The 13,012-nt window shown below is 32.8% G+C and overlaps 1 protein-coding gene across 1 annotated transcript; it reads right to left on the bottom strand.

Moving 5' to 3' along the window:
• Nucleotides 1-5,911: 5,911 nt before the first annotated feature.
• On the bottom strand, nucleotides 5,912-6,847 carry LOC110319170 (olfactory receptor 4P4-like). Its single transcript, XM_021194610.1, has one exon. The coding sequence runs from the start codon at nucleotides 6,845-6,847 to the stop codon at nucleotides 5,912-5,914; it is 936 nt and encodes a 311-aa protein (XP_021050269.1).
• Between the last annotated feature and the right edge of the window lie 6,165 nt (nucleotides 6,848-13,012).

Below are 13,012 nucleotides of genomic sequence, written 5' to 3'. Positions count from 1 at the left end.
AGTCATAGTCTAGTCCCTCAGATGCCAGTGTAAGATAAAGAAATAAAAACTATTACCAACTTCACATCAGTATATAAAATTTGACTCTGTTGCATTAGGTTTTACAGGATTAAAAATGAAGATGATCTGATAGTGAATGGGAGAAAAGATAAATAGTTTAATTAGATTTAAAACTTACCCTTTCTTTTGAAGATAAAGTCTGTTTCCAATACGTTGCTCATAGTTTACTTCCTGTGTTTTGATTTAAATTGATAATGAATCATATGCAAGATAAGCAGCATCATGTAAATTGGTGAACTGATTCTTTACAACAAAAATTATATTTTAGATCCATCCAATCTGGCTTTCGGGTGTAGAAACTATGGAGAAAGGTGAAACTTCACAGACAATCCTGTAGAAGTCTGGAATTAGACTCTGCCATGAAGACTGAAATATTGGCTAAAATAATTCTTTTCTGTCACTTAAAAAATATAACCCCATGAACATCCACTTTACTACATAAGAATATTTTCTTCCACTAAAAATTTTTCTGGTATATGAGCATTAAACAACTTTTTATTTTTGCCACAAAATGTTTACAGATATATGGAAGCATTCACGTATGTCCAGTCTCCAGAGAAAGCAAGCACATGCCCCTTTTTTCACAAACCCCTGAAGTATTTGGTAAATGAGCAATTTCACAGAACTAGTATACAATCACAGCAACTACACAGCCAATTATTCCCAGGTACTGATGTCACAGTCATTTCTCCTTTCTGTCTCTTAATTCTTATGGTAAAAGATATTTGCACAGTATTTGCCAAATAAAATTTTCAATGATTCTGTCACAGTCACATTGAAATTCAGACTATAGAAGAAATTCAATAAATAAGTTTTTGGAGTGACAGACAAACACTGATCCCAGTTTAAGATTTGAATTTATTGATGAAATTGAATTTTAAATCTACCACTTGAATCTGGAGCTTTTGACGCACTTAATTATTTATTTTGAAATTTATTTATTTTTTTATATCCCAAATGCTGCTCCTCATACTAGTCCCTCCCTCACAAGAATCCCTACCTTCAAGCCTCCTTTCCTTCTCCTCTGAGAGGGTGATACTCCCCCTAAGTATCCTAGCTCATCAGGTCTCTGTCAGATTCTGAGCATTCTCTCTCAGGCCAGAAAGGGTAGCCATGAAGACTGAGATGCCTGTGTCTTACTTATGTGGGGAGTGGGAGTGCAGGGGTTGGTACTCTTGTGGTTGGTGGCTCAGATTCTTAGAGCTCCAGAGGTTGCAGGTTTGTTGATACTGTTGATCTTCCTGTGGGGTTCCCCGTCTATATCTGGGCCTTTAATCTTTCCCCAAACTCTTCCTTAAGTGTCCCCTACCTCTGTCTAATGTTTGACTGCATTTACTTATGGGAACCTCTCTTAAGGCTGGTCTCTAGGACTTTCTGGAGATTCTAACCCAATCACCAAATTCACAGATTTCCATTCATTCTCCTTCCCTCTGGACCTCTTTCAGGCAACTTCCTGCAGAAGGTCCTGCCTCCTCATTCAACACTTCTCCATACCTCCTCCAGTTCCCTCCCTCTTTCTGCCTCTTATGATTATTTTTTTCTCCTTCTAAGTGTTATTCAAGAATACTTGCTTGGTCCTTCTTTCCTTCTTATTTAACTTCTTTGAGTGTATATGGTGTATCATGGATATTCTGTACTTCATAGCTAATACCACTTATCAATAAATACATACCACCAATGTCATTTTGGGTCTGGGTTACCTCACTTAGGATGATATTTTCAAGTATCATCCATTTGCTCACAAAATTCATAATGTCTTTATTTTTAATAGTTGTACAATACATTGTGTAAATTAACTACATTTTCTGTATCTATTCTTCAATTGAGCGGCATCTATGTTGTTTCCAGTTGATGATAATTAGAAACAAAGTAGCTATAAACGTAGTAGATTACGTGTCCTTAGGATATAGTGGAATATCTTTTGGGTATACACCCAGGAGTAATATAACTGGGTCTTCCAGTAGAACTTTTTCCAATCTTCCATGAAACAGATTGATTTCCAGAGTGGTTATACAAGTTTGCAGTCCCACCAGGAATAGATGAGTTTACTCCTGTCTCCAGATCTTTACCAACATGTGCTGTCCCTTGAGATATTTTATCTTAGCCAAAATGATGGGTGTATAGTCTCAGGGTCATTTTAGTTTGCATTTCCCTGATAACCAATAATGTTGAACATGTCTTCAAAAGCTTTTTGGCCATTCAAAATTTCTCTATGGAGAATTCTGCTTAGTTCTGTACACCAATTATAATTGGGTTATTTAGTTTCTTAAGAGTTTTCATAAATTTTGGATATTAGCCATCTAATTGGATATAGTGTTAGTGAAGATATTTTTCACATATGTAGGCAATCATTTTGTCCTATTGGCAATGTCCTTTGCCTTACAGAATCTTTGCAGGTCCATGAGACCCCATTGTCAACACTTGATCTTAAGGCCTGTGCCATTGGTGTTCTGTTCAGGAAATTGACTTCTGTACCAATGCACCTGAGGGTTCTTCCCACTCTCTCATCTATTAGGTTTAATGTATCCAGTTTTATGTTGAGGTTCTTGATCCACTTAGATTTGAGTTTTCTGCAGAGTGAGAAATTCAACCAGTTAGACCAGCAATATTTTCTGTAGATGCTTTCATTTTTCCACAGAATGATCTTGGCTTCTTTGTGAATAATTAAGTGTTCATTGAGATAAGGGTTTATTTCTAAGTCTTCAGTGCTATTCCATTGATTGACCTGTCTCTTTCTGTACCAATACCATTTAGTTTTTAGCACTGTTGCTCTGTAATAGAGCTTGAGGTATGAGGTGGTGATTCCTCCAGACATTATGTTTAGGATTGTTTTTGTCTATCCTGGTTTTTTGTTTTGTTTTGATTTTTGTTTGTTGTTGTTGTTTGTTTTGGTTCTATTTTACATATGAAGTTGAGAATTTATCTTTCAAGGTCTGTAAAAATTTTATCATCATTTTGATGGGTATTACATGGAATCTGTAGATTGCTTTTGGTAAGATAGTCATTTTCACTGTTAATCCTACTGATCCATGAGCATAGAAACTTTTTCCATCTTCTGACACCTTCTTCAATTATTTTCATCCCAAAGTTGAAATTCATAACATATAGATCTCTCACTTTTTTTGGTTAGCATTGCAACCAGATATTTCATATTATTTGTTACTATTGTGAAGGATGTTGTTTCCCTAATTTCTTTCTCAGCTGATTTATTATTTGTATAATTGAGGACTCCTGAGTTTCAGTTAATTTTGTATGCAACCACTATTCTGTGGTTATCAGCAGTTCTTTGGTAGATTTTGGAGTTTGCTTATGGATACTATTATATAATCTGCAAATAGGAATACCTTGATTTCTTCTTATCATATTCATCTCCTTTTGCTGTCTTATTGCTCTAGATAGAAGATCAATAATATATTAAATAAATAAGGGAAAGTGAGAAATCTTGTCTTGTTACTAATTTTAGTGGAATTGATTTAATTTTCTCTCCATTTAATTTGATGTGTGCTATTGGCTTTCCACACAACCCTGGAGCTTGAGCTTAGGCAGGATCTTAAGTAGTTTATTTGAAAAAAAAATGATTACACTATAGTCAGAGACAAAACTAAGATCAGACACTTTACTAGTATGTACAAGACCCTAATCCAGTTCCCAGGACCACACTCATACAGACCCAAACACAAACCACACATATTTTTATGAAAGTATACTAATGTATTATGACAAATTTTAAATACATTATAGTTGTATCAGTGATATTGATGAAATACATTTTGATATGCTAAGCAATTAATTTTGCAATTTTTGAAAAGTTTGAAAATGGGGGCGTGGTAGCACCTGCCTTTAATCACAGCACTCTGGAGGCAGAGGCAGGCAGATTTCTGAGTTCGAGGCCAGCCTGGTCTACAAAGTGAGTTCCAGGACAGCCAGGGCTATACAGAGAACCCCTGTCTCAAAAAACCAAAAAAAAAAAAAAAAGTTTGAAAATGGAATAAAAGAAACAAGTGGACAGGAAAGAAGAAATAATTTAAAGGAATAATATTTTTATTTCATTCTAGTTATTCAAGTATTATTTATATATGATAAAATGAAATATTTAAAATCTATTTTACAAAGTTTGGATAAAGTAACATATTTTTACTACAGAGTTCTAAATTAAGTTTTCATTTATATTTAAAGGACTAGAATTTGGTCAAGTGTGTTTTATTTTTACTTAATATATTTTATATATTTTTTCTGCTGTCATTTTTTTATCGAGTTGTATTATCTTCTCTTTTACATCCTTTACTAAGTACTACAAAGAAGTTGTTCCACACTAGGTTGAGTTCTTTAAAACAAACGGGAAGTCTCACAATGTACTATGTTGACTTCTAGGTTATTTCCAGCTCCCTTTCTGTAATGTTTTCCAAACCTTAGGTATAGGAGTGATTTTTAGATACATCTACTGAGACAGGACTCTACAACACTGAATTTTTATTGGGAGTAGTTTTCATTAATTCTCTTTGTATTTAGCAGTTTCCTTGCTGACAGGTAAAGACTGCATTTAGTTGTGTATATAAAGAGAAAGTTCAGATTATTTTTAGGGTTTAAACTGTTGTAGTTAAGTAATAGTTGCCAGTTGTTCTCAATATCCGTAACTTTACTGAGTAATAAACTAGGTATTTGGTATGAAATACCATTTTCATCTTATGAAATGGGTCTTATGTCCAATTAGAGAACTGTTGTTTAGTGCCATGGTATATCTGCTACTACTGTACACTTATATTGAATCATGCTAGTCCTTGATGTGATTCATAGGTATTATAGATGAGTAGGATTGTTAGTTGGTCCTTCTTTGAAAGTTTACTTTGTTCCTTCTGGAACCAGGAAAGGAAATTCTCAGTGAGGAAACATTCAGGTCAGCTCATACTCAGGATTTTCTGTGAACCTTTTCTCAAGTGCATGGTCCCTTCATCAAAAGGCAATTGCTTCTTTGATAACCCTTCACAGAAGGAGAAAAAGAATAAAGGGTATATGTTTGTATTAGTGTGTGATGGATTATAATTGACCTGACTTTAGAAGGAAAGTCTATTTGCATTCAGGAAAGGAATGTTGACAAAGGAGAGAGAAGAGAGGAGAATAACAACTAGATGAGAAATAATGTTAAAGCATACAGACATCCATCTATAAAAACATCACAAGAAATCTTTTCAATACAAAAGAGACCAAAACAGTAATCAGCTTAAAATTTTTAAATAGATTATAGTTTCTTAGTTCTTTGTAATCAGAACTTGAATGGCTTTATTTTCCAGCTATATTTTTAGGTCTGTCTAGTATGAAGTGATTTATTCAAGTGTGGGTTTTAGAGTCTTGAAGTAAGAAAGGTTCTCTATAATGGCATAAAATCTATTATTTTTCATCTCCATTTTCCATAGTTTGAGTATGTTTGATTAGAGTAATACCATGCTATAATTTAGTAAAAATATCACCATACAAGTTTTATTCACATATCTCATTAGAATATGAAGCATTATTAAAAGCATTTATCTAACAATGATAACCATCAATTTGATTTCTGAATTATCCTGAAATATTTTTATCATCATGTAAAAATCCAAATAAAAAATTAAGGTTCTAATATAGCTTGGAAATTTACTATGCTTTGTAGTCACCATTCCATCACGCCTAAAACTTTAATATGAAAGGCATTATTCATTCTCAATTGCACAGTACATTTTCATTTTAGTATTTTCTAATTCCATCTACTCTTCCATTTTTGAATGAGTAGTTAATATTCAATAGTTAAAACCTTGTAGTTTCCCTTGTTTTCAGAGCCAGTCTTATTACTATATGAGTTTGTTTAACATATTGGAAACTAACTATGCTTCTCTTCTGAAAATATGTTTTGACACCAAACTTTTTTCATTGCCTTTTTCATCTCTGTATTTCTTAATGTATATATGAGGGGATTGAACATAGGAGCAATGATGGTGTAAAATAGAGCAAAGATTTTGTCCTCAGGGAAAGTGGTAGGAGGTCTGAGGTAAGCAAAGATGGAAGGTCCAAAGAATAAAATAACCACAGTAATATGAGATGCACAGGTAGAAAGGGCTTTATGTCTACCTTCTGCAGAGTAATTCCTTAATGTGAACAGTATAACCACATATGACCCAAACAAGATAACAAAGGTTACTAAAGCAATCAGTCCTGAATTGGCAACCACCAGGACACCAGTGATGGTGGTGTCAGTACAGGCAACTTTCAGCAAAGGGAAAATGTCGCAGTAGTAGTGGTCTATTTCATTAGGGCCACAGAAAGGCAAGCANATTAGCAAACAAAATTGAGAAAAGGAGTGTGCAGCCCCACCAACCCANGAAGCCCAGATCAGGATNTGGCACCTGCTTCTGCTCATGATGACCATGTAGTGGAGAGGCTTGCAGATGGCCACACAGCGGTCAAAGGCCATGGCTGTCAGGATTAAGATTTCAATCATTCCAAAGAAGTGCATGGCAAAGACCTGTAGCATGCAATTTGTATAAGAGATATATTTTCTTCTCACTAGCAGATCTCCAATCAGTTTGGGTGTCACACAGGAAGTATAGAAAATGTCCATAGAAGATAAATGACTGAGGAAATAGTACATGGGTTGGTTANACAGAGAGCTACANCTAATGGANATAAGNATCAGCAGNTTCCCACACAAGATGGCAAGGTAACAGAATGAGAAGAACAGGAAGCAAAACACTTCAATGTTCTGCTTAGAAGACAGCCCCATAAGAAGAAATTCTGATATGTTCCTCTTGCATTCCATTTATTATACTCTGCAACAATAGCTATCTGTGGAAAAGAGAATTTCAGAAGCAACAATTCAGTTGAATCACAACCATATAAACATGACTGAAAAATTATAGATATATTCCTACCAAATCATAGAAGGTAATCAATTCACTAAATTAATTATTTAGTTGCTGTTAAATCATATTTCTTTTGTTCAATAGTTTTTTATTATTTTTCTCAAATATCCTAATAATTGACAATATAAGATGATATTTTATTAATTTTTAAAAGATGTATTAAAATTACTAAATTGCTGTTATTGTATTATTTTTATTTACAATAATTTGAAACAGCAAAAATTAATATGTAGAGAATTAATTTCCTTTACTATTTAAATCATGTAGTTTATATATACAAAATTTTACTTTTTAGATCATTTTATTCTCAGAGCATATAACAAAAATTTAATTTTCTATATATAATTTTAATTGCGTATACCTTTATACCATTAAAATAAGGAGGTATATAATTGTTATAATGATCCACTAATATGGTGACAAAAACATGGAAGGATGTGAAATTGATTTATAGTTAAGAAAAATATACTGAGTGGGTGGGTAGGGGAGCGGGGGTGGGGGGTATAAGGAACTTTCGAGATAGCATTTGAAATGTAAAAAAAGAAAATAATAATAATAATAAAAAATTATACCATGCTGGCTATGTAACATGTCTCTTAAAGCTTTAAAAATATAGTGACAATGCTAATTTTCATAATACAAATAATAAAAGTATTTTTACTTGTAGAATTAAGTAAAAATGATGTGCAGAGGTAAACTCTAGTAACATTAATAGTGCTACAACAGGTGAAAAAAGGAAATAACTTAATTCTGCTGAAAATATGATATGCCAGGTTCAGTAATGAATAGCCAAATTAAAGCAAAGTTATACAATCTGAATTCAAATACTACTCATGGTATGAGTAAGGGACTTGCACATACTTTTTATGAAGATCAACTTAAATGTCTAACAAACCATTTTTTTTTTTCATTTGATTCTCGGGTATATACAAACCATATTTTACTGTGACCTCATGCGCAGGGGTAGTTAGACAACACACACACACACACACACACACACACACACACACACACACGTACACCCACACACAAACCCCCTCAGTGTTAACTGTATGAACATTTTTTTCCTTTGCCTTTATTTTGGCATATCTTTTAGTCCATTGGCTTTATGGTTATTTTTATTTTTTTGGTTTTGTATATATGTGTTTCTTGTTTTATTTTGTTCTAATTACATATTTGTTGTTTGTAATATAGAAAGAAAAAGAATATACAGTTGAATGGGAAGAGAGAGATGGACAGGACCTGCAAAGAATTGGAAGAAAGAAAAAGTGCTCTAACTATAAACATTTTATCAATAAAATGTATCTTACATATATGTATAAATATCATCATTTCCTCACTTCCATTTCTCATTCATCTGATTCTCTTTGGAGAAGACATATCAGACATGTAGTTGTAAGTAAAATTACATGACAGTAACATGAGAGGTGAGACTGGAATACAATAGACTACTTCAGCAGAATTTATGAGGATAAGCATTCGATATATCATTTCTTTGCCTTAGAACTGCTACACTCACTTGTGTGATGGAAGAATGCATAGTAATGTGAAAAATGTCATGAAAGAAGTATGTTAAAAAGGATTCAAATTACATTGTTTGTGACACAGCCAAGTCATTAAAAACAGAAAGGAATGAAACATTTTTAAGAAGTATATGACTATATTGTAAAATTAATGGCAAAAATATGAAATAATCAAATAAAGTAAAGTAAATTACTCATTTTCTGCCAGTGACTATTGTATATCAGCTAATTGCGAATAACTTTGGGAGGTACTGTTCATCTGCCACAATTGTCTTTACAGAGTAATATTTACCACCAGAGCAAATAAGAGATTTTGAACTTCATCTTTTCCAGTATTTATTCTTTATATTTTACATAAAACCTATCATCATAAAATAAAATATTTTTAGATTGTTAAGATAACAGAGTCATGTAATGTGAACATGAATAAAGTTTGCCTTATATATATCATGTTTATACTGCTATCTATGATTTATTTTGTCAGTATATGTAAGAGTATTTTGAATTTTTGCACTCACCAAATTTGGTTTCAGTATCATAAGATCCTCAGCTTCTTCATGTTTAAATTTCTTCATCAATTAGACTATGAAAATAAATGTTTTTATACATGGAAGTAATAAGACAGTCATGAAGCATACATATGCCAACTGCAGACAGTAATTACAACTACATCAATTATTGACCTCTTAGTATCTACACTTTTTATGACTAAATTAATAATTACTAAAATGTCATAAAATCAAACATAGCATCACACTCAATTATGTTGAAATTATTAGTACAATGCAATAATATTCATATTAAGATAGAAATCTGAACATGTATGGATGTGGACAGATTGTGTAGTAACATAAAAGTAAGTTAATGATATTATAATTGTATAATTATATAATATAAAAACTCAGTAAATATTGTAATTTTAATATTTTATAATTTTGAAATGGTCTTTGGAGTAATGAGATCTATTCCATAGTTTGATTTTTGTAAATACCTGAAATACATAAGCACTGAATTTTTAATATATTATCTTAAAATTCTGTTTGAAATACATATTAAATAAAATACTGAAATTCATTATTATAATTTTGCTCAAATTCTGATGATAATATCTGACTGGAAATCCTTAAATTAACAAATGTAATTGTCAATAGATATATTGATGTTACAATAAAAGTTGTAAGAATATTTACCTTTAAATGAATTATGGATGTTTTTCAAGATTTCTGTATGCTTCTTCACACACTTATCTTCTTTAGTTATTCAGCTAGCTGACTTGAATTCATATATACACATGAAATAAAGCATTATAAACTAGAATTGATTTAATTTCACAAAAATATCGGGGCTGCTTTCTTCCAGTGGTACAAAATGTAAGTGCCACTATGCTTTTAGGAAAGTACTGTTTTCGTTTCTCTGACTTACATTGCAATATTTGTTGAATCTATAAAAGAAAGCTATAACATTTCATTGATGCTACTTATTTGTATCTCAGTTTACTCAAAGATTAAAACTATGTGTAAAAAATTCATGCAATATATGCTAAGTTTTAGGATTCATATGTCTATAGACTATAAAAATAAAACAAATAAAACCGAACAGATTGTGATATCTTCATTTAAATTTCAGTGTGAATTATTTCCTCAAGAGCCTGCCAAAAATGATGTTCACAATGCAGCAGTAGTGGGAAACCTTTGTATTACTTAATCCTCTTGGGAATTTTATGGATAAAATGCGCTTTCAATATTTTTTTAGTAGCCAGTCCCTGAATATTGTGTCTCTAGAGACCAGTACTATTTTTTAAATCTAGAGAGGCTTAAGACATTATTCTTTTGTATAATTTCTTCCTCTGTAAAACACTAATTTTTACTAGTTGTTAAAAATGAAAAAAACTGTTCTTTATTCGCTGAATGATTTTTTTATGAATAACAAAAGAACAGAGATAAAAAGATATGCACATTGTATCAAAATACTTTGCTGATCTGGGTGTTAAATGAAACTAAAAGTTTGTCATTGAGAAGTGATAGATAAAGATAAAGAAGATAAAAATCTTAACATTAAATATTGACGGTTTAAGAACAAAATTAATACATATAACATACTATATATTACATAGTCATGTAATAATATATACTTGTATTACACACATACATAATATATGCATTTGTAAAATATTTTTCATACATCTATATAAATATGAAAATGTATGGGTACACATGGTATTGTTATGTTTTCAATACAAAATTTTCTAAAAAAAAAACCATGATGTTCTAACTCACTATTAACTAAAACTTTTGAGGATCAAAATCTGAGATGATATCTACAAAACCTTGATCCAAAAGTAATCTCTTAATATTGGAGAGAAATTTGTTTAGAGGCAAAAAAAAATATGTCGTGATAAATTGATGTAAAGAAAGGGGAATATTCTGTCATAAAGGAAATTCGCTAAAATTCAGAGCATAAATAATTCAATAGCTAAAGGAAGTAGCTGTAAACAATCAGATTCACTTGGCCCATCCTTCCTTATGCTTGTATAAAATAATGACTGGTGAGATTCAGACTCTCAGCCAAGTTAAGTTGCATACATCAGTCTTATACAAGCTCACCTGCCTGGAAGGTCGAAATTAGCCAAGCTTCCTTGTAGAATAAGAAACAAGCAGAGCTTCTTTAAGGGCAGAGACATAATGGACTTCTTGAAAGAGCCTCAGTACAGCTGAGCTACCTGTAAATGACATCTTTCTAAATTGTGGACTCCTTGCAGATTTTACAGTGTGGATCAGATTTCCAAATTCAAGTGCCTACATCCATTGTGGGTTGGAATTGTGGTAAGGCAACTGTCTTTGAGAAATTTTAGTTCCTATAAATAATCTTTCTACTATGGCTCTGTAAGTAAGCCCAGTAAAACTTTCATGGTATTCTTACGTCTTATAACAGTTTTTTTTTTTTTCCAGATTGAAGAAAAGCATGTTTAATCACAGGATATTAAAGCGTAAGGGAAACAGCATTGTATTTTATTTAAGGCAGGATATTAAAATGGAGGCTGAAATGGAAGTAAGAGTATAAATTTGTTGTTTTATGGGTTTTGTTTGTTTGTTTGTTTATTTGGATGGTTGGTTGGGTTTTTTTCTTTTTTCTTTTTTCTTTTTTCTTTTTTTTTTTTTTTTTTTTTTTTTTTTTTTTTTTTTTTTTTTTTTTTTTTTTTTGGTTTTGTGAGACAGGGTTTCTCTGTACCCCTGGCTGTCCTGAAACTCACCCTGTAGACCAGGCTGGCATTGAACTCAGAAATCTTCCTGCCTCTGCCTTCCAACTGCTGGGATTAAAGGCATGTGCCACCACTACCTGGCATATGAGTATAGTTTAATTGTAAGATTGTAAAGGTACAGGATGTAAAAGAGGAGGTCAAATAAGAAAATACTGAAGAGATTAGCATTTTAGGAGTAATATCTTCAGAGACAATGCACTATCTTCAGAAAACCTCTAGGACTAGCCTAAATACGCGAGGATCCTCACTTCCTAAACATAAGTGCTCTATTAGAACTCCTAAAAGATATTCTCAGACAAACTGTACTATCTGGAAGAACCTGAAGACTGACCAGCCACCTGGAAGAGTGTCAGGTCCACCGAGGAAGCTGCCTGGAAAATATACTCTGTGGAGGTGCCTGCAGATTGTGCACAGTGCTCTGGGTTTTTTGTTTTTGTTTCTGTTTTTGTTGTTGTTGTTGTTGTTTGTTTTGTTTTGTTTTTCTCTTCTGACTATCTTTTCTTTTTTTCTTTTTCTTTTTGTTTTTTTATTAGATATTTTCTTTATTTACTTTTCAAATGCTATACCGAAAGTTCCCTATACCCTCCCCCTGTCCCTGCTCCCTTATCCACCAACTACTACTTCATGGCCCTGGCATTCCCCTGTACTGGGAAATACATAGTTTGCAAGACCAAGGGGCCCCTCTTCTGCTACATATGCAGCTAGAGACACGAGCTCTGGAGGTACTGGTTAGTTCATATTGATGTTACTATAGGTGGAACAACACCTATAGGATTCCTGACGCCTTCAGCTCCTTGGGTACATTCTCTAGCTCCTCCATTGGGGACCCTGTGGTCCTTCCAATAGCTAACTGTGAGCATCTGCTTCTGTGTTTGCCAGGCACCGGCATAGCATCACAAGGGACCACAATATCAGGATCCCTTCAGCAACACCTTGCTGGCATGTGCAATAGTGTCTGGGTTTGATGACTGATGATGGGATGGATCTCGGGGTGGGGTATTCTCTGGATAGTCCATCCTTTCATCTTAGCTCAAAACTTTGCTCTGTAACTCCTTTCATGGGTATTTTGTATCCTATTCTAAGGAGGAATGAAGTATCCACAAGTTGGAATTCCTTTTTCTTGGTTTTCTTGTGTTTTGCAAATTGTATCATGGGTATTCTAAGTTTATGGACTAATATCCAGTTATCAGTGAGTGCATATCTAGTGACTTCTTTTGTGATTGGGTTACCTCACTAAGGATGATATCCTCCAGATACATCCATTTGCCCAAGAATTTCAT

Source organism: Mus pahari, chromosome 3, assembly GCF_900095145.1.
Source record: "Mus pahari chromosome 3, PAHARI_EIJ_v1.1, whole genome shotgun sequence".
NCBI classification, from domain to species: domain Eukaryota; kingdom Metazoa; phylum Chordata; class Mammalia; order Rodentia; family Muridae; genus Mus; species Mus pahari.
The sequence above is the reverse complement of the archived record's forward strand: the minus strand, read 5'-3'. Positions and strand labels throughout refer to the sequence as shown.